The following is a 27,629-nucleotide window of genomic DNA, read 5'->3' as shown; positions in this document are numbered from 1 at the left end:
AGAAAGCCATTTCCAATAGCTAATCCACATTAAATTCGCCTCACACCCAAGCGTGTAGTGGTTATGTATGCGCACCAAAAAAACCCACCTCTCTTGCCAAGCCAGCAAACCTTCAGCAAGCGACACCAACGCGCTATGGGCCCACATTTCCCCTACCACGCGACTAAAAAATTTATTTGCCAACACCCATGTCAAGAGAAACTCAACATAGACGCGCGCTGCTCAGCCCATTTTCAACCAGACTGCATACCAAAAGCGTTTGACTATAAAAGCGTGTTGTTGTGTCAGACACTCTCTTAGCCTGGCACGCCGCGACACGTACAGATTTTTATAGAATATTCGCGACGAACGCTTTTTATTGCAAATTTATTAAAAAAAAACGCTTTGAATTTAGTTGAAAGGAATTTTTTTCCACAATTCAAAAAAATTTAAATAATGCGAGAAATACACGATCGTCATTGAGAGTGCGGCATACAACAGTGTGTTGAAAGTGCATAACGAATTGTGGTAGAAAAAGTGTGGAACTTAATTAACTACAAATTCCCCTGCAAGTGGGCATGGTGAAGAGCAGTTAAAAGCTTCAAATATAAAAATCGCTCTAGCCCCCTAAAAGCAAAAGAGTTCAACGTATTCACCACTGCTGTCGACGATTGTGTCTATAAAGTGTCTGTGTTGTTGCATTGTTTGTAGAGTGGCATATGCATTTAATTTTTCTGTAATAAAAGTAGTGAACGTCAGTGATTTCGAAGGTTGACACCACACACCAGCATAGTACATCACACCACACCACACCACACTACAATCATTTGGTTATATTTAAAGCCACCTTTTTGCTCCGCTCCTGGCGGGGTATGCTAGTCTTTATCGCTGTTCGTGTGTGTGCGTGCGTTTAAGCATTTCTCGTTCGAACGTTGGTTGCTCACTTTATTTACTTGTTCGCGGCAGTTGCTGCGATCTTTGTGGTGTTGCGCTGGCGCAGTGTAAGTGGAACTCTGCTAGTGATCGGTAGGACAAATTTGCTATAGTGCGCTTTGTACTAAAACGATCTCTCTGCTTCTTCTACTACTGAAGTAATATATAATTTAGTAGTGAGACTATATTGCTCGCTCGTCGCCATCGTCGTTGTCGTCGTCGTCGTGAGCCCCACTTAAACATTTAACACTGAAAGTTTGTGTGTGCTTCGAGTTATTGCAATTTCTTGCGTTGAAACGTGAATACCGTTCGTAGTTAGTTGCTGCGGTGATCATCGCTGGTGTTTTAAAAAAACTTCAGCGCAAGTAAAAAGACACAACGCGCAAAATAAAACGAAAATAAATACACAATGGCAAAACTTTTAGTAGTTTTTGCCATTTTAGCTGTGGCTGCTGCAACAGGTGAGTGTGGAAAAAAAAATTTTGATAAAAAATAAAAGTGATAACATATTAAATGTCGGAAAAACTAGCTAAGTGTAAAAAGGCAAAATATGACAGAGGTTCATATCCTACGTTGGATGCTATCGATTTTGAGTACATTTTTAATAAAATAATAACGGTTTTTTCTTCAGTATGGAAAACATTGAAATTTCTAGAGTTTTTATCAATTTTAACACTGGGATTTTTGGTTTTGCTACTGTAAGTTTTATGCCTTGATTTTTTTGGCAGATCGCGGTTAGAAGCGACTCAGAATAGCCGACATTTTTTATTAATGGCGAAAACAAAAATTAAAATTTTCCTAAAAAAAAATATAAAATATTGAAGCATACGAGCGAAGCTAAAAGCAAGAAAATAAATATTTGTTTAACAAAAAACTAAAAAAATTGCGTTTTTTCTTCAAAGCGCAAAACTAAAAAATCTACATTTCCTAAAAAAATGCATCGGTTAGAAATTATATTTTTTATGACCAGCAAAGCATTACACAATGTTCTTGTTGGAATATTTTAGCATAAAAATATTTTCCAAAAAACTTCAAGGAACGTCGCCCAATTTGCATTTGTTGGCTCAAAATCGGTTCCGTCCGAAGCTTTAAACGTACAGAAATATAATGGGAAATCAACCCAGACTAACCTTGAAAACATCGAAACCTTTGCTGAACTTTAAAATGTAATTTAGAAAAATTCGGCTTTCCAGTTATTCACGTTTATCGCTTGCGGGATCGAGTGAAGTGAGAATTTCTAATATGAATTTACATTTTTATGTTTTTGTTACTTTTAACTTATTAACAATTATGGGTATTAAAATTTTTGTTATTAAAAAATGGGAAAAAATTAAAAAAAAAAATAATTAAAAAATAAAATAAAAATATTTAATACATCTTTAATTTTTTCATCAAATATGTTAACTAGCCTCTAATTAATCAAAACATATAAATAAAAAAATTTTATTATTTTTCGTTTTATAGAATTTTTTATAAAATTTTTACTCAAAATTTTTAAATTTGTAATCTTGTTTTGAAAATATCAATTTTTTCAAAGAATGTATATCAAAAATATTACAAGTTTGATTTTGATTTGAAAATATTATTTTTTTTTAACCTGTGACCGGGTACTCATGCTTGCTTAAAATTTTAAACATTGTTGTTGTATCCGCATACAAAAACTTATACGATTTTAAAATAGGTAGATATTCTAAGTTTGAGTTCTTAGCATGAATTTTCTAGATCCGAATTGTTTTTGGTATCGTAAATGTCTAAGGGTTATGCGAATTCATAGCTGAATGCCCTTAACAATCTAGAAACTTTCGCAACTTTTGCAGAACTTAAATATTTTTTATTTCGAATTTTCAAGTTATTTAAATTTAACAACTTTTTCAAGAAAAATGTGTGAAGCTTTGGCAGTTTAGTTATGAATTCACATTTTTTTACTTTACATTGTTTGAAAAGAATATGGTAAAACAAAAAAATCATCAAACAATGTATGGTTATTTGGTCTCTAATAAATCTAAGTGCAACTGAAATTTTTGTTTTAATTTTTGAGAATTTTTTAGAGTTTTTCAGGTTAAACTTTGTACAAAAATAGCGAAATTTTGTCAATGATCGACTAGTAACTCCAAACTTTACATAAAGAACTTTATATATATATATATATATATATTTTAATTTAGAATTTTGAGCTCTCGAGTTATTCAATTTTAATTTTGTCGGAACCAAATTCAGTATTAGGTTGTTCACACATGCTTTGTTATGAGGTTATCTGCTTATGTGGTTATATTTGTTATTCAGTTTACAACGATAAAATACACTACAGAATAATAATTTTTAACCAGATAACCTGATAACCAAGCAAGTGTGAACAACCTATATGTTTTCCGAAAAATTATGTGAAATTTAAGAAGTTGGGATTATGAACTATCTTGTTTCAACCAAATTTTGTTTGAGAAAATAAAAGTAAAAAAATTTTAATTCACAAAAATTTTAATCAGACGCAAAAAATTTTCATCGAAAAATGTCCATTTGGTTCCTGATAAATCAAAAACTTTTATCAAAAAAAATTCAAACTTAGCCTTTTTCGTTTTGTTTTATTCATTTTTTAATTTTTTCGGTAGATTTAGGGTAAAGTTAGCAAAATTTGGTTTTATTTGGACTTAATAACCTGAAAAGGGTATGCCTTACAGGTTTATTCTCGCTGGTAACGAAAATGTTGTAATTTTTAAATAAAGCTGAAGCCGGAGCTTTTGTTCATAAAATAAATTTGTGTGTTTTTTTTTTTAAGACTAACGTAGATTTCAAATGAATGATTCACTTATGGTAGCTAGCATTTATTAAAATTAAAAAGAAAATTGAATTTTTTTTTCGACAAACATCGCAAAACCTTTTGCCTCAGCCTCATTTTTGCACACATTTTCTACAAATCATTTGGCTGGCACATCGCTTGCATAATTTTTGTAATCCAACTTTCTCCATTTTAGATGTGCACATAATATTTCATTTTTAAGCATATTTACTATAACTCTATTTTCAACGTTAATGGCATTATAAATACAGCATTATGGCACGCGTTTTCCTCAGTTTGCAACATTTTCCGTCGTAAATGTAAAATGCGTTTTTCATCGTCATTTGTCATACTTCACCCACTTTTCAAAAGCACAGACGCAAACTTATACATTCATATCCATGTATATAAGTTGCACTATTTTGTGGATAATCATTTACAAAAAATTTACATACACATAAGTACTGCCAGAAAAAATTGTATGGCAATGCAAGATACCGGAACCATTTGGTTACTCAAGTGCGCTTGCACTTAAACGAGAGTGCACGCAAACTCACAAATGCATTCGTACTTGTATGTGCGCCAATGTTCAAAGAGTTGGCGGATAAGCTAAAAACAAGTTTTTTTATTTTTACAGCCGGCTAAGTGCAATTTTTAGATTGAAATTTTACTCAAATTTAACTTTAATTTTAGTTTTGATTTAATTTTGTCTTTTTTTTTAATTTTTTTTTATAAATGAAATTCGTACAAGGTATCTACCAAGTAAATGATTTTCATCTGCAACTCTTTTTTGCTCTCATTGGCTGTTACAACGCAAACTTAACTGAATAAATTTTCGTAATCAGTATTTCTGAAAATTCCAAGGGCTCAGATATGGACTCCCTGGCTCACCCTTCAAAATTAACCTTGCAACTCAACAATTATGTTCTTATACATATTGTATATACACCCCGTGTCATAAATATAAGCTCACCACATATTGACCAGTTTTAACAATTTATTTTAATTATTTTTTTTTATAAAATTCAAACTGTGTGCAATATTTAAAAATAAATCAACAAACTTTCGCAAAAATTTAGAGTGTTCTAATTAGATTTTTTATTAAAATTTTGGGTATGCGGTTTTGTACTCCATACATATTTAGTAAAACAAGGTGCAATTTTGCAGTAGCTAGGACTTAGCGTTGATTTTTTACATTTTTTTTGCTGACGGTGTTGTGTATGTTGTTCGAGTATTTCACATTTTTTTTATATGGAAAAAAATTGGCAACACCTTCAACAAAAAAAATTGCCACACATCAACGGTAAGTCTTAGCTACTTCGACGCTTCATTGTACTAAAATTGAATGAGCTAAAAAAAACCGCATACTCAAAATCTTTATATTTTTATATTTTGTAAAATTTTTTTAATCTTGAAACTTTTTTTTGTTAAAGCATAAACCATATTTTTATAAAAAAATAACTAAAATGAAATAACAACAAAAAAATTTTAAAACCTCTCAATATGTGGTGCACTTAGTATTATAACACGTGTTGTAATTACATACTTATGTATGTACTATATGGAAACTCTGTGCAAACATTTCACATTTCTTGCAGCTCCTCTGCGCTTTGCTGCCCATTCATATGTAAAGGCAACTACCTACCTACTTATATGCATTGTTCACACTATGCAACTAAATGCGCACTTTGCTCTCCACTCTCCTTCTTAATTTTCTGCATTCCCCTTTTAATAAGCTTGACATTTAGCATCGCCATCGCTTCGTTTGGTTACTCACTCTAGTCAACCTTGACGACTGTGCTGATTAAAATTGTTTGCTTTTGTTGTTATTTTTATGCTTTAGGTGTTTGTGGTTGTTTGTTGTTATTTTTTTTTTCTTATTTTAATAGTGAAAGGTCGTTTTGGTGTTGCAGTGAAACAACTTTTATTTTTATGTGACATCGAGCGTATATTTAGGTTTTATCATTTTTGCATTATTTTTTTTTTTACTTGGTTAGTTGCAAACCAAATTCGCCTCATGCAATAAACTATGATTTAATCTAAAAGTGAACTGGTATTAAAATAAAGCTTCTACTAAGAAACCGGTGGAATTGCTTTTGTACAAATTTATTCAACTCTTTATTGAAATCAAGATGTTTTTTTTTTTTAGGTTTTATTTGAAAGTTAGTTTTAAATTTGAGTTCTCAGTGCACTTCTTATGAAAGTAGTATGAGTAGTCAGTAAAAATGGACAAATATAGAAAAATTTCTAATCTAGTTGAGCATAAAGAGTGAAAACACAGTTTCGTTACGCGCTGAATTAATATAAAATTGTTCGGCATCTGCATTAGGCTCCTAATTCTATTCCACCCAAAACTCTTCAACAGAGGACTAGGAAACCAAAGCTTAATTTACTTGAATAAAATCGAAATTGGATTTTAGGGTTGTGGATAAAAGGTGTCTATCCTCCACCAGCCTAAAGGCAAAGCAATTAGATAATTGTAGTGCTCTACGAGCGAAATTTGCTATCTAAAAAAAAGATAGATTGCTGACGAATTCTCCAGGAACTGATTTTATTAATCAATTAGATTTCCTGGATAAAACTGTAGATGCTAATCTAGACCAGTAAATAAGAGTCAGAAATCACTACTTATGAAGTCAATATTAAATGGTTACCTATCATAAAATTAGTTTTTAATTCGTGTTAATGTTGTTTGTGAGAATAAAGTGTAGTGTCTTCATAACACTCAACTCGTAATTCAACCATAGAAGTTAAATTTAAAGGTGCATGAAATAAATGCTGACAGATCTTTCTAGTTGTTGGTGGCCAAGCAAGTGTGATTTATCCATGGACGCAGTCTATAGTGCTTCCGGTGGCAAGGTGGTCGAGTTGTTGTTGCACGCGAATAATTGTTGGGTATTGTGATGCCAGCCGCGCAGGTGTTTGTTTTTTCTGAATTCAGCTGAGTATGTGGCTCTGATCGTTATAGTCGGACAGCAAGAGCAATAGCTGCAATCCATTTGGCATCCTAGTTCGTCTCTTGATGCCAAAAAGAACGTCTCTTGACGATATATTTATTTAGGATCAAGCCTTTTCGGACATTTCAGTTCCATAGATTTCGTGGCTTTTTGCCATGTTTGATATGGGTCGAAGTCGACAAAAAGTTTTAGTGTCAAGTGAAAGGACGGAGAAGGCTTTGCTGCCCTTTACACTTAGATCAACGTAGCGTTACATCCGTTAGCAAGGATGTGACACATTCTTTTACTACATATCGAGGGCATCTGGGACTGTCATCACTAATATTAATTTCAACTATGCAATTCAATAGTAAATTCTTCTAGTAAGCGATATACAAGGTCATCATCAACCTCGTCGATGACAGCTAGGTCTTAGGTGGATTTTTATATTAGAATCTCATTTCTCTGAAATTTGCACATAGCTTCTATTGAATATAAGCGCTCGATATACTACAGGAAATTTCATTCTCGAGAAAGCTCGTCGAGATGCATAGATTTTTCAATTTGAAGATCTGTCGAGAAAACTCTGCTGATCCTTTTCGTGCGCAATTCAGCTATCAAATCGCCACACACGCGAAAGATTGTTGTTCGTGCTTGTTGTCTAAATTTTTTCACGCGCTGTGTCCTTCTTTTGTGCCTAATGATCTAGCTGTTATCTCACAATATTCGTGTTAAGTGCTGTAGCTATCCATATTACTATTGAAATCTTCAATCAGATCATTACGTAGGACTTGCGCCATTATTTTTCTGTCTATCTAAAAATTACCCGCTCATTTTGAAATTCCCCACGCCAGTTCTTTGCTTGTTTTCGTAACTCAAAGTTTCGTTCTTTTTAATGTCTTCTATATACATATTAGCAAATAATAACCTTTGCTTATTTCACACTTTACTCTGTTCAGATCTAATTAACTTTTGCTTACAAACGACAAAGCAATCAGAACTTAATTTACTTTACAACTCCTTTGCCACTTTGTTGCTACTGTTGGTAACTCGTTTTGCTATTTCTTAGCCATTTTTACGGCTGTCACTTAAACTGGTACCATTTCGTGCCATGTTCATTATAATTTAAGTCATAAATTTAGCTCAGCATCAACAAGCAAAGCCCTCAATGATCAACAACCGGCTGCACCAGTTTCTATATATTTTGACCGCCCAACAAATAGTCTACAAAGGCGACTGGCACTAATGGGTGTTATGTGCCAAAAGCACACGTGTTTTAAAACACAACAAGTACATGTGTACATAAGGGTGCAACACTCGCCATACAAAAAAAATAAATAAAAATTTTGTACTATTGTTTTCATCAGAATTATAAAATCTATTCCATTTTGAAATTGCTGCCGAAATATTTCATAAAAATATTGAGAGTTACATACGTGAGCTGGAACCATTCCAAAAAATATCTCTAAAAATCGCGCTTTTTATAAATAAAAGATTTTTAAAAATCACTTCAAATTATAGAAGAGTTTAAGCTTAGAAGTTCTGCATAATCTGGAATCAAAATAATGAGATTTTACAGGCATTTCCAAATCGCTGCAGCTCGCGTAAATTTTAATTGTTTCCGATATATTTTGACGGAAGTCTTAAAATATAATATTTTTTTTTATTCCAGTGGAAAAACCGCAACTTTTTTTAATAAGACACTCTAATGTACATATGTATGTATGTACTCATTAGGGATGTTAATTTTTCAGCTTTTCCGATCACGGGATTTTCGGGATGTCGTTATGAAAATCCCAGGATACCGGGATAAGTCCCGGGATTAAGATATTCATTACTTTTCAACAACTTAAATCGAAAAAGTTGCTTCTATATTGTTTGAGAAGTCTCCTATCAGGAAATAAATAATAAATAAATGGATTTTAAACCTACTTCTTAATATAAAGTGGCGTTTTTACTTTTTCTCTCTGAAGTCAGGATTTATTTCAAGAAACTTTGTAATATCAAAGATATGAAAATTCAGTGCAGTAGAATACAAATATGGGTACCAAATGCAAGAGGAAATTTCTACAGAATTTCAAAAAATTAAAATTTTTTGGATTCACAAGGACGCATAGGTAATTTTTTAAGCTGATAAAGTTAGGCGAACCAAATTCGAGGATGTTATCGAGTTTATATACATAAGTACTTAACATATAATTTTTTCAAAAACAAAAATATTGCGAAATTTCAAGGATAAAATTTTAAAAGGACATTTTCAATACATACCAGTCCTTCTGCACAAAAAACTTGTATCTGTTTAAACTCTACAGGATTTCCTCTTTAATTTGATTCCCATACTTCTTCTCTAAGCAAATTTCTTTGAATTTTTCAAATCATTTTGAATTACTGTAAGAGTGAAAAACTAAAAACGTAATTTTGCTATATTTAGCCCTGGTTTCGCGAATATATTGATATTTTTGTGTAAAATTTACTATCGCACGGTGTTATATGTATAATGAGCTAGACATTTATAAAAAATATAAATTATTGAATAAAAAAAGAAATATAGCCAATACTGGTCCACCCTTCTTGAGGATATACATATATTTTTATTTAAAAAAATCATTTGTATGATATTTTAATAACTAAATATATTTAGTTTAAATTTTAAGTTTTTTATATGTTGAAAGTTTATTTATTAAATAATCAAAAATTTTCTTTTTGATAACAAGCAAATTCATTGAATCATAAATTGAAAATCAAGAATTTAAACAAGTATAAAAAACTTAAAATTTAAACTAAATATATTTAGTTATTAAAATATCATATAAATGATATAAAGGGGAATTACAAACCTCGAAAATCCCGAGATTATTTGCCAAGAAATTTTTTTTGGGACCCTAAAAAGGCCGGAATACCGGGATTAACATTCCTAGTACTTATTCATTCAGAGAAAAATTGAATTAAAAATATGTATATGCCTCTATATATGCACGTATGTATCTGTGTTCATATGGAAAAGTAGCTTATGTCGAAAGGCTGGCTTTAGTATAATGCGGCATTCCCTTTACTCTTTAAACGGCAAGGAATTTTTTGATGAGACTTAATAAGAATATTGACTTGCTAGTATCGGAACTAGTTCTTGCACGTTTATTTGCCAAAAGTTCTACAACAGCTCAGCGCCAGTGAGTCATTCGCAATCGTATACTGCGAATGCCGATTTATACTAAAGCCAGCCTTTCGACATAAGCTACTTTTCCATACGAACACAGGTATGTTTGACACTCTTTAAGTCCACAATTTTTTTCTTTGGTGCAAATATTTGACGTATGTCAAGCAGGAAGCTTTTATAAAAGTATCCACTTGAAATCTACTTCTCAAATACTCGTACTAAACCAATTTAACCGAAAATGGTTATGTATGACTTGCGGTGGTGCATACACACATATGTATGTACATGCACACGTAAACTTGTATCCATATATATAAAAAAAACAACCAAACCAAAAATTGGCACAAGCGTTTGTTGGCCTACACATCTGCTTCCGGTTTGTTGTTATTGCCGACTAGCGCTTTGTGTCTTTTATTGGGCGTATTTTATAAGCACGAAATGCTCACGGTTTCTTTTGTTGATTTTTGAATTATCGCTTGTCAAACGTTTGACGATGCGCAATAACCGGTTATTTGCTTCATATTTTAATAATGGCAATCATTTTATAGCGTTCAAAATTATTATTCATATTTATTAAAATTTATTTGATTTATTGATGCAATTCGCTTTTCGAAGATAAGTGCAAATTAATCGACCATATCCCGAATTTCACTTGAACAAATACTCCCAAAAATTATAAAGCAAAACAAAAACAATTTTTCTCAATAACGCAACTTTGCCTAAATAAACTCTGCCAACTATTTAAATTTATTTTGCATTCGAATTAAGTATTTAATATCATTATTTATTTTAACTATTTTTTCTCATTCAATTTCAGCTTCTGCAGAACGTGTGAGACGTCAGGCCACAACTGAGGAACCCAAGAAAGAAGAGTCCTTCGAGAAGGAGCTCTGTAAAGATAAAGATGCCGGTGAATGGTTCCGTTTAGTCGCTGGCGAGGGCGATAACTGTCGTGATGTCATTCAGTGTACATCGTCGGTAAGTACAAAAAAAAAACATTATAACTTGTTTCACTTTATTTTTAGCGCTTAAGAAAATAATATAAGCCGTCATCGATTCGCCAGCCGTTAGCGAGTGGCGAAACGAACGAACTCAATGAGGTACAACCAAACTCGCTATCGTCTATCCGTGCTAGCTATCTTTGTTGTTGCTTTCACATGCAAAGTTCTTCTTTAAGCGACCGGAACTCAAACATAGCGAGCGAGAAGTGGCGAATCGATGACGGCTATAATTTCCAAGTAGGAATGGAAATGAAATGAAACGAAATGAAATGAAAAATTTATTATATGATAATAAATGTAATATAATTTGAAATTGATTGAAAAATTAAAAATGGATTTAATTTTAATTGCAATAAAATAGAATAAAATCAAAGTGAATTAAATTAAACATAATTAAATACAAATAAATTACATTAAACTAAATTAAAACAAATTAAGTTAAATTAAACTCAATTAAATAAAATTAAATTAACCAAAATTAAAATTAAAATAATTGAAGTAAAATTTACTTGAATAAAATAAATTTTATTAAATTACTTTAAATTCAATTAAAATCACTAAGCATATTCGAAACACCTGGCTTTTAATTTAGATAATATAAATTAATTAATTTAAATTAAATTAAATTAAAAGAAATTTAATAAAATGAAAGGAAATAAAATCAATAAGTTCAAATAAAATTACAAAAATTAAATAAGTGAAAAGGTGAAACTTTATTTTTTTCTTTTTTTGGCGTTGGAGATGGACATTGTGGTCAAATCTAGAACCAGCGAAATCATCAAATCATCAAAATCGTAGCGAAAAATTAAAATAAAACTTTCCTTCGTTTAAAATCCTCTTACAAATCGAGAAATTAAATATAAAATAGAATGTTTTCAATCAGGTATTAAAGATTAAGATTTTTTATTTTTAGATCATTGTAAAATCGTTATATTTTACTTTATATTTTTCCGCTCAAGAAAATTGTTAAATTTGGATTTCTATTTTTCCGGGGAAAATTAATCGTTATTTTGTGATTTTTTTGGCACTGCTTTCGATCGTTACTCTTTGATTTTTATTTCTCCGATGAAAAAATCGTTAAATTTGGATTTCTATTCGGTCAAAATTTACCGTTAATCATAAATTCCCAAAAATAATACTTGTTCGTGATTGAAAAATAAATTCATAAAACAGCGGTAGAATTTGATCGAAAAAATAAAAACCCTAAAATAACAATTATTTTTGGTCGAAAAATAAAAATCACAAAATAACGGTTGAATTTGATCAGTAACCATGTTTAGGGTAATCGAGTTGGCTTTGCTTCGTATACAGTCCCTAGCGATACCAGATAGATATCGAATCTTATCGCCTTGGGTCCGCCTTTGCGGACATCGTCCAAACTACGTAACCCCCAGCGCCGCATATTGTACGATGGACAAAATCGTAAATATCTCGATAGGGATAATATAAAATTATAGAAAATATCGGTTCGAAAGCTGATATAATGGCCTACAAGGGAAAAATAGAGCCATTATATAATCATTATATTTAACTTTCGAAAAATTTCATTGGAAAATGAACTTTCGAAAAAAATTAATACTTTGCTAAAAAATCTTTTAGATGCTAATTTTTTAAATTGCAAAGTTGCATCTAAATTTTATACTTTTCAATCTGATTTTCAGTATGCAGTTTATAGCCCATTAAATTGTAGTAAATAAAGTTCAAGTTTTAAGTTGCTACAAAATCGTGTTAAATTTTAATTTTAATTTTTTTCTGATTGTGACGCATTTTTTCCATAAAAAAAATATCTGGAATATATTTGTATGGATGAAAAATCCATTAAAATAAATTGCCAAAAATCAACGAAAATGTTTACCAACTTAAAATCTTAATATTTTTATTGAGCTTTGTACCACGATTGTTTATTAGGAAAAATAAAAATAAAATGTTAACAAGCCGCAATAACATTGACAAATTAAAATCTTAACTTTATTGTACTAAAATTTAATGGGCTACTTAGGCTAAAATTAGTTAACTTTTGACAACAAATTTGAATTCCTCGGTTGAAAATCTACAAGAAAAGATCATAAAACCAAAACCTTTTTTTGACCTGGCTAGCAAAGTATTAATTTTTTAATTTTTCAGTGACATTTTTTGGGGGTCGAATATAATAATTATATGTTTGCATTAGTTTTCCCTTGTAGGCCATTATGTGAGCTTTCGAACCCATATATTTCCATACTTTTGTCTTATTCTACTCGAGAGATTTACAACTTTGTCCATCGATGCTCCCAAATCGTACACTATGCGCCGGATATAAGCAAACGAGATATTCCAAAATTGTCTCAGCTCCTTGCTTCATGCATTTCATGCATTCATCACTACTAGTTATCGCTCTCTGAAGTCTTTCCGTGACAACGCTAGTACGAATTGCATAAACGCCCTTTTGCATTCGCTTCCAGACGGGAAAATTTGCAATACTTTTAGGTGAAAAATCACATATGCCTACCAGAGGTTCTCTCCTAAGCCTATAACTCTATACGCAGTGGCATATAAATTTTTTTCATTTCATTTTCACCGAAAGCTTTTCTTTACCCCAGGGCTCAATGACTTACCATCCCTCTGATGATATGTACGTATATCGCAAGTGACACATAGTGCTTCTCACGACCTCTTCTGAGATTAAGTAATCAAAAACTCTGTTTAGCTCGTTTCTCTTACATCTTTTTCAATTTAACTGAGTAGGGAGCGAAATTCATTCATTTTCTTTTTGATATTCTTTTTGGTCAAGAAGAATTGCATTGTAAATATTGAAGTGTAAGAGGAAGTTGTCTCTTGAGAATCTTTTTAATAAAGTTTTATGGTCTTTCCAAGAAAAACACCATTACTTTTTTCAAAAAACTAAGCTTCAGTCACTAGCGCAACAACCCACCATAAATTAGTATGGTTTATGGAACAATGCAAACAACTTTTTTTCTAAAGGGAAATGCAAACGTTTTTTTACGCGATAAACTCTCAAACTAACTACGTGGACGAGTTCGCAGATACATAAACACAATTTAAAAACAATTTACGCCAAAAAAAATTTCAAACAGGGCTGCCATCCTTCTACAAATCAGAATATTTGAGAGTTTAGTATTGAGTGCATAAATATTTCGTTAGAGTGGCCACTTTAGAATTATTATTAAATAAACTTTAGTACTAAATAAACATCCCTCAAGAATTCTCAAAACTAATCGGGATTTGATAATTTTTTCCTTTCCCCCACAGGGCCTGCAAGCTATTCGTTGCCCGGCTGGTCTGTACTTCGATATTGAGAAACAGACTTGCGACTGGAAAGAATCTGTGAAAAATTGCAAATCAAAGAACAAAGAACGACGTGTCAAGCCTTTGCTGCACACAGATGAGCCACTCTGTCAAGATGGCTTCTTGGCTTGTGGTGATGGTAATTGCATTGAGCGTGGACTTTTCTGTAACGGCGAGAAGGATTGCTCAGATGGTTCAGATGAGAACACTTGTGGTGAGTACTGAAGACTGCAATTGATAAACTTCCTGGCACAAAAACAATAACAAAAAATGAATATGTGTTTGTGAATACAACAAATCAGTAACCTCAACATACCTTTAATTGTGCAGCAACAATTCGCATTAGATCAACATATTTAGATATAAATATATACACCAACTACTAAATTTAGTGTATCGGAATTTACCCCCAATGTATGTATTTGTGCAAATAAATCTTCGGCTCACCTAAAAATGTCAAAAACCACTATGAAGTGACAAATCGGCAACTAAGTTGCTTGGCATGCGCGTAAAATTCAATCAGCAAATTCGAAACCGGAATTCATCATGCGCGTTGTTACTCAATTTGAATATCGCGATTTTTTTTTTTAATCTCTTCTTTTGTGTATATGTAATTTTTCTGCTTCTACCACTGCTATGCCAGCATATTGATTACATGCGCGCATGCGTTTGCGGATATTTGAGGTTTTTGGGCTGCTCAGCACCCACCCGCCCCGGCCGCACTAACAGCAAATCAAAATTTTTGGCTTAAAATACTCTACAAAGGTGTAAGAAAATAAAGGCGATTAGCGATTGGCGTGGTCTTGAGCAGCTATACAGCTTAAGAGATTATAATATTTAGCCGATACAAACATACCTATTTGCGTAGATATGTAAAATTACTTGTAATCGAAATGTGAGCCAACAAATCCAGCAGCAGCAGCCAAGCATGGCTAGGCAATAGGCGATTGTTGACACAGACATAACAACAACACTTTTCTTACGTTTTTCTTAAGCAAAAAACACGTAGAAATATTTATCATAAATACCGGTTTCAAGATTGCAGCAGAAATCGAAATTTTTCATTGTTGCCAGCAAGTTTTTTTCCGTCACTTTTCTCACCTATGAGCTTACGGGTTTTACATACCTTCTTCTTCTTCTTCTGCGCATTTCGACACTTTTTCGCTAAGTTAAAAATAAATAAAAATCAATTTGCAACCCCAATACCCAATACATACCGTTGCACTTTGTTCGTCGTCGGCGGCGGCTAAGGTAACCTGTTGTGTTGTTGATTGCGGTTTAACCAGCCGATAACGATCAACAATCGCCGGTGTCCAATATGTACATATGTACATAGTTGTATGTATGCTGCAAGTGTGGCGTCAAAACGAAAATAAAAGGTTGGAGTGCGCGGTAAATTTGAAGCAAATAATCGAGAAAAAAACAACAACCAAAAATTACCAACCAACTGACGAAAGTAAAATTTCAATGCGGTCAAACTCGCATGATTACAGTAATGATTATAGTAGTTGTATAAGTTGAAAACGGGAGCAGCTACAAAAAAGAAATAAAAATAAAAATTGGGTCGCAGCCGAAAAACTTGGCTGACAAAATTAAATGCTGGTGCTAAGCAGAATTGGATGCCATTTTTTGACCGAAAAAAGGGAGTTGTGAAATAGAAATATGAAAATTAAAGCACAGTTACGTGTTACAACTAGGCACCGAAAATACGTTCCGGTTTTGGTTTAGTTCTGCATGAGAAGAAAACGTAATGTCAAGAACGTTCCTACAAAAGAACCAAATGGGAACAAAAGTGATAAGAACAACATGCGAACGAAACTTTCGGTAACATTTCCAATGAGTACAAAATGAGAACGTATGCATCGAGAACGTTTTCAAGGAGGATCAAATAAGAACGTTTTACTAGAGAACAAACGGGAAGACAAGTTTTGAGAACTTAAAGTTAAGAATGAGAGAAGCGTCTGCGTGTTAGCATGAAAAATTTTTTAATTGAGAACCATGATTGTTAATTCTAAGCCAGATAAAAATCTGGATCATTTCAACTTCTGGATCGTTTATCATTAGGGTGAACCGCCTATTTATGATACATTTGTTTTATTTTCTGTGGAAGAAAAGTTGTGCCTTAAGTCTTTCGTTGACCTAATTTATATACTTATTTTTCAGTCCTTATTTGATTAATTTAAATATTGAAACATTTCAAAGTAATGGGGCGCTATGAGAAAAAATTTGTTCTTGCTTCCATTCTTCGCGACAAGTTCACAGAAGATTTGTTCCCGTTTCGTTCTCTGTCAGAAAATTCGTGAGGCTTTAGTTCCCAAATTGTTCTTCGAGAGAAAGTTCCTTAGACTTTTGTTCTTGGTTTTCTCTCTTCCCATTTGCTCCCATTTCGTTCTCTTAAAAATGTTCCGCATTGTTCGCATTTTGTTCTCTTAGGGAATGTTCCACACGGGGTGTTGTTCTTAAATAATTCCCCTTTGAGAACGTGCTCGAGAGTTTTGTTCTCACTTTCGTTCATGTGAAAACACTACCGAAGGTTTTGTTCTCATTTTGGTTTGAGTTTTAGGCGTTCTTGGGAAAAAACTACGAGAACAACATTAAGCTTCAATCATTTGTTTTCTTCTAGGTCCTTGGTTAGAATAACAAAAAAAAACATACCTTAGCATATTGTTTCGACTTTTTACAGCATTGAAATCTATTTGGCGCTTCCTCCTCACCAAGCAATATTGTACGTAGTTAGCTAATTAAAAAACAAAAAAACACGTCACTAAATCAGATTCTCTGCTGCTTTCTCAAAAAATAAAAAGTACTAAAAATCACCCCGTTAAACGAAGTCCTTGCTTTAGTTGGCTCGAAAGTACTTCAAATGTAACAATATTTATCTGGCAGGAATTCCAGCCCTAATTCACATTGCATAACTACTAAAGAATGCATTACCAAGAAACCCAGCTACTCATGGAATCATAAAGTCTGCATCTTTCCAACCCTAGCATTTTCTCCATAATGCCTGTACGGAGCATTTTTTTATAAAATGTATAGCTGGAAATTGGCAAAAGCAGGCACCTGCTACTTGGACGTTTTTAGTCAAAAAAGTTCAGCTTAGGAGCGCCTAACCATATAGCCGCAAATATGTATGTTCTCATTGCACCTGAAACTAAGTCTACCTTTTGAGTTTATTATTATTTTGATCGGCATTTTTTGGAAGCATCGGTAGCGATGATCATTCCACAAGACTACTCTATTAACCTCGAATTAAGATAGCACAGCTGATCAAAGCAGTTTCAGCTTGTCCTGATGTAACTTGTAGTATCTTAGTATTTTTGTGGAAAATGTTATCAAAACCACTTCCCGGGAACGTTTACTAAGACATATAGACTTTTGAAATCCTTTTCATTCAAAACGTCATAAAAAAACTAAAAATACTCGCTGAAAAATGTTGACAAACAAATTTTAAATAACAAAATATCGAATATGATATCGAGCCCTAACCGCCACAAAGACGTAAGCGACATTTGTTTTCAACATTTTATTTTTAATGCAGAAATGTATTTAGATGCTCTAGGAACATTTCTGCATCAAAAAGAAAATTTTGAAAAAAATGTCGCTTACGACTTTTTGGCGGTTAGGGCTCGATATTTCTCTGGTACTTCTTTAAGCAAAAGCATAAATTTTTTTTATCAAATTTTCTAAAAATATAACAATCAATTTAAGGAAGATTTTATAATAAACCGGTTTTTACAACAAGATCCAAATTTAAAGAGCTCAAAAAATATCACACATTTTTTAACAAAACTTCAAAAGTGTAGAATTTTTGAAGTCGTTTAAAAAATATCCAAAAAGTTTCAAAAAAAAACAATCGAATACAATTTTTCTCTGGTACTTCTTTAAGCAAAAACAAAACATTTTTAAATAAAATTGTCAAAAACTATAGCAATCAAAACAAAAATACATTTAAAAAAAAGGTCTTATATAAAAACCGGTTTGTAAAAAAATTTTTTTAATATAACTATCAAATAAAATACCGTAAACTTTTGTGAAACAAATTTTAATAAAAAAATACAGAATTTAAGAAAAAACCTTAAAAGAAACTCTCTAAAAACGAGCAGCCTTTGTGTAAAATTAAAATAAAAAAGTCCAACAACAATTTACTAGGCACAAAATACATATTTTCAAATTTTTTTTTTTTTTTACCACTGAATTTCAAACAAAGTCGATTATCGAGCGAAATTCTCAGATAATTAACCCAGTAACTAAAGAGCCAATGTTAAATTTGTACATATCTTCTTGCGTCTGCGGATTAATGTATTTATAAGAGCGCCCATCTTGGCGCTCAGTTAGCCACCACACGTATTTTAATGCATATATGATTGATAGGTCGTATACGTAATTAACGGCATCGAAACCACATTTGTATGTATGTACCAGTTGCCTGGCTAGGATGCCTACTACAACGACGAGGGGTCAAAGCATGATAAAATAATATCACTCATACGACATGTCAACTGGCTGTACAGTATTTCAATTATGTATGTAATTTGTATATTCGATGCCTTAGGAGCGATTTCGGTCGAACCCGGCGAAAATTTTTCTAAAAGAGCTGACAAAGTTGGCTCAATTTGGGAAAGCCAAGAAAATGTTTCTCTGGCTAAAGAGCTCTCATTCTCCTCTTTTCGAAAAAGCAACTGAAGCAAGTCGGCTAATTCTGTGATATAAAAGGGATTTTGTTGTTAGTTACTTACTAACACTTTATGCTGTCCTTATTTTGTTTGCGTTTAGAAAAGTATTAGTCATGTACATTGAATTTATACTTATTTAGAATGAAAGTGCCGAAAGTGCATTCTGCAATTTTAATGGCATAAACACTCTTGCTGGACCGATAATTATAGCATTTATCCAATAAAAATCGATGACTATAGATATAAAAGATACCTTGATTACGGTTTATATTGCCTACCGTCTTCACGCGTTGCTTCAGTCGGCGACTGATATACATATATAGCCATTTCCTACCACAAATTTTAATTCTATGAATTAAAAAAAAAAAAAAAATAAGTTATTCAATCATTACAAGATATTCACGTCCCTCCAGAAGATATAGCCATAGAACAGAGGTTAAGAATTTTGTTCGACGGCATCGTGCCCTAAGTCCTACATTTTTGTAGAGCAATTTTAAATAGTTACCTGCCAAACCACATTACCTCATTTTTTCTCAATAATGATCAAGAGCTTAAGGGGCTTAAATATGTACATTGGTATATTGACAAGGTAAACAATTACCAAAATTATATGCGTGTTGAGTGGATAAATGGTTTTTTTTTTTAATGGGACATCCATTTTATATGTATGCTGTATGTAAATAAAAGAAGTAAATTTACCCGCAAGCGTTCAGGAATAAATGTAAAACATGTTCAACTAAAGTTTAAATATTCGCTAGCTGCTTCGATAACTCGCAAGAACCGGTTCGATGACATAACCATTTTTGGGTTTTGGCATTTTTTTGACACAAATAAAAGAAAACAAATCCCCGCTTAAATAAAGGACCAGCATTTAATGAATACGAATGCGAATGAGTGAGAGATATGCAAAGATAAGTAAAGCAAAAACTAAAATAAAAAGTAAACTTCAAAAGAAAATAAGAAGCCTTTGTAACAGTGAACAACCTGCCGCCGGGTGTGTATTTCCATATTACATACATATATGCCAAAAACGAATCTGTTCAAAATGTTGAAGTCATATGATATGAACAGGTAAAGGTTCACCGCACAGCAAACAACCAACAGCATTGAAGTCCAGTGTTATGTCGACGTGTATGACATATGTAAATGTCTGCATATACCAACATACAAACGTATGCATTTATTTTGGTGCAATGGTCGTCAATACACATACATATATGCGCCACGATTGCAACTAAAGTGTTGTTTGCACTTTTATTACAAATGTTTTCGGAGTGCATTTTTTTAATTTCTTTCGTACCTACTCGTATATTTGAAACACAAAAGGTGCAGCCAGCCGTTCATCATAAATTTGCGCATCTTTTCCTTTGTTTAGCCATAACAATGCATGGGAGGAACTGCCATACGTTGAGTAAAAATTATAAGCGCGTTGGCTGGGGCTCTAAATCTGGCTTGCAAATGAATCTGAATATGAATTTTTTGCATAAAAAATATTGGCAAAATAAAAAAAATTAAAATTTTCGAATAAAAATAATAACAAAAGTAGCACTTAAACCTTTTGAAAAATTTTAATAGTTTTAACCTCGGCTTTTGTCAAAAAATTTTGTTTCTTTCTTAAAGGAAAAACTTTTCTAGATTAAATTATACAGATATTTTTTTTTTTAATTTTATCGAAAACAATTCCCCGAAACGTTTTTTGTTCAATATATGATTTAAAAAACTAAAAAAAAATCATTGAAAATTAAAAAACAAAATTGTTTTAAGTAAAAACATGTATCGAATAAAATTTTCTCCTGTTTTCCTTTCTGCGAAAACATAATATCTGTAATTAAAATTTTCAAAAAATATAACCAAACAAAGTGGGTTTTAAACTAAGTTTTTATAAAAAAGCGGGTTTTACAACAAAATTTAAAATGAATTCCTTAAAAAGAGTTACAAAAATAGCACAAGTAATTTTCGAATACTTTTAACAAAACTTCAAAAGTGTAGAATTTTTTAGGCTTTTAAATTTTTCAAAAGTTTCAAAATAAAAATTCGACTGAAATTCTTCACGGATACATGAGATTTCTAAGTAATTTTTATTCTATTTAATACAACAATCAAATAGAATATTGCAAACTTTCTTGAAAATGATGTTATCACAAAAAAAAAAACAAGATTTTTATATTTTAACAACTCTCAAGAAAGTGCTACTTTTATGTTAAATTTTAATAAAGAGTATAAAAAAATATCACGCAAAATTTTCGCATACATTTTTTTATATCATACAAAAAAGTTGCGGCTCTTAGCCGTTTAGAAATTTTAAAGAAATTTAAGAAATACAAATTTGCACAAGCACATCTGCAAACATATTAAATTTGTAACTAAAAACCGTTTCTTCAAGTAGCTTTTAAATGTAACTGACCTATAACTACAAACAATTTTATCACAAAATGTGTTTGAAAGCAGATACATTTTTTAATGTAATTAAGAAAACGGCCCAAAATCTTATTTTAAAAATTAAAAAATTAAAAATTCTCGTTAAATTAAATTATTAAAAAATTACAGGATTCTTTAAAATAAATTTTCAATTTAATTTGAATTTAAAAAGAGTTTCACAAAAGCTACAGGGTTCTTTACAAAAAAATTTTAAATTAATTTTCTAAAACAATTCTATGTATTTATTTACATATCGCACACCTAGATCTAAACAGCGATCAACTAAAAAACAATTAATGACGATTTTTTTGCATAAATCAATTCATACGACTTACCTCCAACTAATGCAAATAATTTTTCTTCATGATTATATATGTACATTAACTAAAAAACTAGTGTGATGTATATTTGTTTTTTATTTTGCGTTGAATCTTGGCAATTGTTTCAAAATAAACAAAAACTCCCACTAAAACGAACGAAAAAGTTAGTAAAAAAACTTTTTTTCTAATAAAATTGCGTTGTTTTATCGAAAAGGTATTTAAAAAATTGCACGAGAAATTACTGTAAAAAAAATTGATTGAGACTTTTCCTCTTTTACACAAAGGAACTTTCAAAAATATTTTTCTAAAAAAAAAATCAGGAAAACAATTTTTTTTAATTCATTAATTACAAAAGATATATAAAATCTTGAAAAGGGAATTTAAAAAATGCGAAAACTTGCATAAGCATTTTCTTAAATATTATAATTTTGAAAACAAGAACAACACAAGATGAATTTTAGCTGAAAACGACTTAATTAAATAAAAAATCGGTATGTACCAAAATTTTCTAAAAAAAAATTAGTTTAAAAAATTAAAATGTAAATATTTTTAATTTTATATTTGAGAAAATCATCAAATAAGTATTTTTACTTTGTCTAACAAACACACTATTTAAGAAAAATTATTTCATAAAATACAACCTAAAAGTTAAGCGAAAGCATTAATTGGAAAGGACATTTTAAAAAGTAATGCGAAAACTGCCATACCTTTTTTTAATATAAAAGTTATGAAAAAACANTAGTTTAACTCAAGAGCAGGATGGTATGCATCTTCCGGCAAAACTAGGGGATCACACCGATTAATAGAGGCCTTCGGAACATCATCAACGTAAACGAGATCCAAGACCTTTCCAAACTTATTTGGACATATATTTATTTGTTTGAACTAAGAAATCGTTACATAGATTTTCTAAAAGAGGATAATTATAAAAATTAAAATTAAAATTGTTTTAATTTTTTCTTTTGAGAAAACCAACAAACAATTATTCTCAAACTCATAGTCACATCCAAATTTTTTTCAACAGATCTTTTATATCATATTTCCATTCAAAAGCCACTTTCAGTCCTTTGTCGTGCAATAGTCAATGGCAAATAAATAAGCCAGCGCTACAAAGTAAAAGTTGCCGCTACGCAGCTGCCAACAAATATAAAAAAATGCAGCACTGTAAATTCGCCACAAAACAAAAACAATGCACAAGGTGAAGTCTCGTTAAGTTGCCAAAAAGCTAATAGCCAACACTTTCGTGTTAAATGCACGCGATTGATTGCCTTTCCATTCATACCAGAGTACAATTAGCTAAACCGCTGGCAGAAGAAGCCACTTATAGGTGCATGAATTAGCTATTCATGAAGGTATGAATGCACATACATAAATAGTAATGTATATGTAAATATGTATGTGTGTACTTAAAACTCCAAACGCTTGTTAACTAAACATTCTCCTTAGCGGCCATTTTTTCCAATCAATTGGCATTAATTTAAATTTCCACACACGTTCCACTGCCAATACCACTGCTGCTAACACTAAATTTGTACTTGGCGGCTAGGCTCGTGCATGGTAGTTAAAGAAAAAAAAAAACCTAGAAAAACAAGCCACCAAGTGCATTCATTATCCAGTGCTGATGGGGCGAACCTGAGTATACATAGTACGTATAATCATTTGCCTTTCTATAGGCTTAACATAAATATGCATAGTTTGTAGGTATGACTTCTACGCACTGCGGCGTAGGCATCAAACGCGCTTGCGCAGCTATGTATGTACGTGCCGCTCGTAAGTGATGATCTATGTATGGATTAGTCGTCAACATTTTAAAGTAATTCACCATAAAATGTGCTGTGGCTGTCACTAGCGGCATTTTAGTCACTGCCAGCGACCAACGCCTGCCTGCCTCGCCGTGCCTGCTCTCGGCTGGTCGCGTGTATGCCATCTGGCGATCCACTCTTCACTACAATAAAAGCGATAGCGGTAATAGGTTTTTCTATTTCTGTGTTTTTTACCCATCTTTGTTGGTGCGTATAGTATAAGTATATTTTATTAATTTATAGCATTTCCACGCTTTGTGACTGAATTATGTTTGATTCGTTGTTTGAATAACAAATACGAAAAATAATTATTTCCACTTTCAAACCGTTAAGTTCATTGACACAAGCTTATGTTACCGCTATTTCCCAAACTGTACAGTAAATTATTAATAAATAAAAAAAAACAGAAATATTTATGTAGATACCATTGCATTAAAAAAATTGCCTTGGCCATTGAACTATTGCATTTGATAAACTAAGTTTAATTGCAGTACGATAAAAAATAAATTAGCTGCATTTATTTGTGTTAAATTTAATCATGAAAAATAATGCCAGTAACAACCAAATATCATCAAAAATAAAATAAAAGGGATTTACATAGCGGAAATTGTAACATTTTAATACATAGCAATAAAAAAAAGCACTTTTCGCATCTTCGATAAATTAAGATAGTTAAAAGCGCGGATATGTGAGAACCCAAGATGCACTGCTTCCCAAAGTTCTCTTGAATCTCTAAAGCGAGTTCCTAAGCCTGTGTGCCCCCAAGACGCGCTCGGCTTCCGTAATCAATTCTACTTAGAAGAGTCTGATAGTCGAGCTCTTTATTACTAAGGGTTTAACCATTGGAGCATTAACATAAACGTATCATTGTCTAGCCAAGACCTGATAATTCGCAAGTTTCCTCGTCCTCAAGACAGAGCCGGCATTCCGATTCTGCCATAACACCTTTTCGTTGCATATGAAATCGTAGTTGATTTTGGCCCGTTAGGTATCAGTTCCCAGAGAGTAGCCTGATGTAATTACCGCTTAATTAAATGACATCCGATTTATTGAAAGAGTAGTCGAAGAGTCCGGACAGGCTGTGGCCAACTACCGCCACTAATTATCGTTCTCCGTGGGCCATCTGCCCATAGGAATTGCGAGTTTGGTGCTAGGTCCATAGACATCTGCACCGAGTCTGGCTTCCATTTGCCCAACCTTCGCGATCGTATATTTTCATTTGGAACTGTCTGCCAAAGCAGATTTCTTTAGTTATGGAATCAGAATTTCCGAATATTTCTAACCTTGACATCTTCCCAAGATTACCTGCATGAAACGTCTTTGTGTAGTACCAGTCGTTAGATAGTTGAAATTGCAGGCTTTGATATGCGAAGCTAAAATTGTAATCGGAGTTTAAGCAAGTGTTTTCTCTAACTCGCTGGAGGAAAGAAAAACGGTCTGTCTGCTTGGATTTGTGTAGTACTTTACGCCAGCTTCAAGGTACATTTTTCTTGAAACGAAAGCAGTTTAAGGAGTATAGAATTATTTTGCAAGGACCACATTGACCTCAAGTGAAGATCAAATCTTATTCAAATCGCGATTTTATACAAAGAAAAGTTTCTTTACAAAATTCAACAAACTGAATCGGAATACAACTTCAAAACAACAAGCGACGCGTTTACTGAACTCTGTCTTGACGTTGCGAGATTAGATTTTAGTGATTTTAGTAATAGATTAGGGTGGGTTCCCTTGCTCCGTTGGGGGCGTTGTTATTGTTAAATATATTTCCAATGAACTCAGCTAGAACGCTCAGAGCATTGTCTAACTGAATTCCTTCTTTGTTCCTGCTGCTTCTACTGGCAGACCTTTAGCGTTACTGAATAAAATCAACACCACGGCCTACTTTGGCATAGTCTAGAATAATTATTCGTTTCTGGTCCTGCAACGTCTACAGAATTCCTTGTAGGCTATGGTAAGCCTTCTGGCGTGAGTCATAACCGATTTTTACTGTTCAGCTCAAGGGAATCAGCCAAGTACTTTCGGATGTTGCATTTTTGCAAAATAAACAATTTAATATTATTAATCAAATATTCTATGTCAAAAAAACTCTTATCCCTCACCCTTTGCCCATCTACATATTTTCTCATGCAAATATTTTTCTCTCATTTTGTCTTGCAGATATCGACAATGATCCCAATCGCGCTCCACCATGCGACCCCACTGTGTGCGTATTGCCCGATTGCTTCTGCTCTGAGGATGGTACCTCGATTCCCGGTGATTTGCCAGCCAAGGATGTACCCATGATGATCACCATTACATTCGATGATGCCATCAACAACAACAACATTGAATTGTACAAGGAAATCTTCAAGGGACGCAAGAATCCCAATGGTTGTGACATTAAGGCTACCTACTTCATTTCGCACAAATACACCAACTACTCGGCGGTGCAAGAAACATCGCGTAAAGGACACGAAATTGCTGTGCACTCCATAACGTAAGTGTAAAAGAAACCTCTGACCAATAGTAGCAACACTAGCCAACTAGCAAAAATAATTCCATTACTGTCTTAGACAAAAAAAAATCAACCAATAAAATTTGCATTTAAGAAACTGAAATCAGTTAGTAGCTCAACAGTAAATTTTCAGCAATTATTAATTGCCTTTCCTTCCATTTCTTGCACCTTTTCCCTCCCTCTCCACAGACACAACGATGAGGAGCGCTTCTGGTCGAACGCCACCGTCGACGACTGGGCTAAGGAAATGGCTGGCATGCGCATCATTATCGAGAAATACGCCAACATTACTGACAATTCGGTGGTGGGTGTACGGGCGCCATACTTGCGTGTCGGCGGCAACAATCAATTCACAATGATGGAAGAGCAGGCTTTCCTCTATGACTCTACAATCACTGCACCGCTCTCGAATCCACCACTCTGGCCCTACACCATGTACTTCCGCATGCCACATCGTTGCCATGGCAATCTACAAAGCTGCCCAACTCGTTCGCATGCTGTGTGGGAAATGGTCATGAATGAGTTGGATCGTCGTGAAGACCCCGCCAATGATGAATACTTGCCCGGCTGCGCTATGGTTGACTCGTGCTCAAACATTTTGACCGGTGATCAATTCTATAACTTCCTCAATCACAATTTCGATCGGCACTACGATCAGAATCGTGCACCATTGGGTTTGTATTTCCATGCTGCTTGGTTGAAGAACAATCCAGAATTCTTGGATGCCTTCCTCTATTGGATCGATGAGATCTTGGCCAATCACAATGATGTGTATTTCGTGACCATGACACAGGTCATCCAATGGATGCAAAATCCACGCACCATCAGTGAAGCCAAGAACTTCGAGCCATGGCGGGAGAAGTGCGTTGTCGAAGGCAAGCCAGCCTGCTGGGTGCCTAGTACTTGCAAGCTGACCTCCAAGGAAATTCCCGGCGAGACCGTCAACCTACAGACTTGTGTGCGATGCCCGAACAACTACCCATGGGTGAATGATCCAACCGGTGATGGTTTCTTCTAAGTCAGCGCGCTCACCTGTAATGGCACAACTGCAGTTTTTTTGTTATTTTTTTTTTTTTGTTTAAGTGTTCTAACTTGGCAAAAAGGAGTTGTGCTCTAGCTAGTAATAGTAACTCCTCTCTTTAAAACTACTGCCTACTACACTAATCTCTTTTATTTAAATTTTTTATTTTCTTTCTTTTTCTTTTTCCCCTATTTCCGCTTTCAATTTCTCATTTTCTTATCATTTGTAAATATATTTTTACCGTTAACTGCCGCACACAGTAAACTAAGTTAAATCCGAAACTAGTTTTACGGTTTTCAACAGTGCCACTCTGCTACTCTCCAATCTCCACTTTATTCCTATTCACTTTTTTACCCTTTCAACTGAATCTACATCTCTCTCATTCCATTATCTTTGCTCTAATTATGCAAGACTTTTATTATTTGACTGACCTTCGAGCTGTCAAGTAATTATTGGCAACTACTTACTTACACCTTTCGATATAATGTACTCCGTATTTGGGCCACATAAAATAATTTGGCGCTCAAGGTCGTTGCTGTGTTAATTTTAAAGTTACGTAAATCGAACAAAATACTATGTACACACAAGAAAAAGTAAACACGAAGGAACACAATAAGAAGAAAGAAAGAAAGAAGAAGATGTAGCAGAAAAAAAATATCCACTTATGTTATCTCAAACTTTCGATAAATACTCATTTAGCACCACACACACACTCACACACAAAATGTTAGGGAGAAAAGATGAGACACAAAGGCGTTAATGCGAAAATGTTTAATTTGTAGTATGTTTTATTGTACGTATATTTAAATATTTTTTATTACATAATTTTTAATGTATGTG

The 27,629-nt window shown here is 32.9% G+C and overlaps 1 protein-coding gene across 1 annotated transcript; it reads left to right on the top strand.

Moving 5' to 3' along the window:
• The first annotated feature begins 292 nt into the window (after window positions 1-292).
• Window positions 293-27,612, top strand: serp (chitin deacetylase-like protein serp). Its single transcript, XM_017609465.1, has 5 exons — window positions 293-1,373; window positions 10,593-10,753; window positions 14,026-14,275; window positions 25,432-25,750; window positions 25,958-27,612. Exons 1-5 carry the CDS (start codon window positions 1,322-1,324, stop codon window positions 26,784-26,786), a joined length of 1,611 nt encoding a protein of 536 aa, XP_017464954.1. The 5' UTR covers window positions 293-1,321; the 3' UTR covers window positions 26,787-27,612.
• Window positions 27,613-27,629: the final 17 nt, after the last annotated feature.

This window comes from Rhagoletis zephyria, unplaced genomic scaffold (assembly GCF_001687245.7).
Source record: "Rhagoletis zephyria isolate East Lansing unplaced genomic scaffold, Rhagoletis_zephyria_1.1 Rzeph_scaffold_00225, whole genome shotgun sequence".
Lineage (NCBI taxonomy): Eukaryota > Metazoa > Arthropoda > Insecta > Diptera > Tephritidae > Rhagoletis > Rhagoletis zephyria.
The sequence above is the reverse complement of the archived record's forward strand: the minus strand, read 5'-3'. Positions and strand labels throughout refer to the sequence as shown.

Bases quoted from the DNA above. Each gene is read 5' to 3' on its own strand.
- serp (XM_017609465.1), top strand. From the start codon at position 1,322: ATGGCAAAACTTTTAGTAGTTTTTGCCATTTTAGCTGTGGCTGCTGCA. The intron at 10,754-14,025 runs GTAAGTACAAAA...TTTCCCCCACAG, and splicing joins TCATTCAGTGTACATCGTCG to GGCCTGCAAGCTATTCGTTG. The intron at 25,751-25,957 runs GTAAGTGTAAAA...CCCTCTCCACAG, and splicing joins ATTGCTGTGCACTCCATAAC to ACACAACGATGAGGAGCGCT.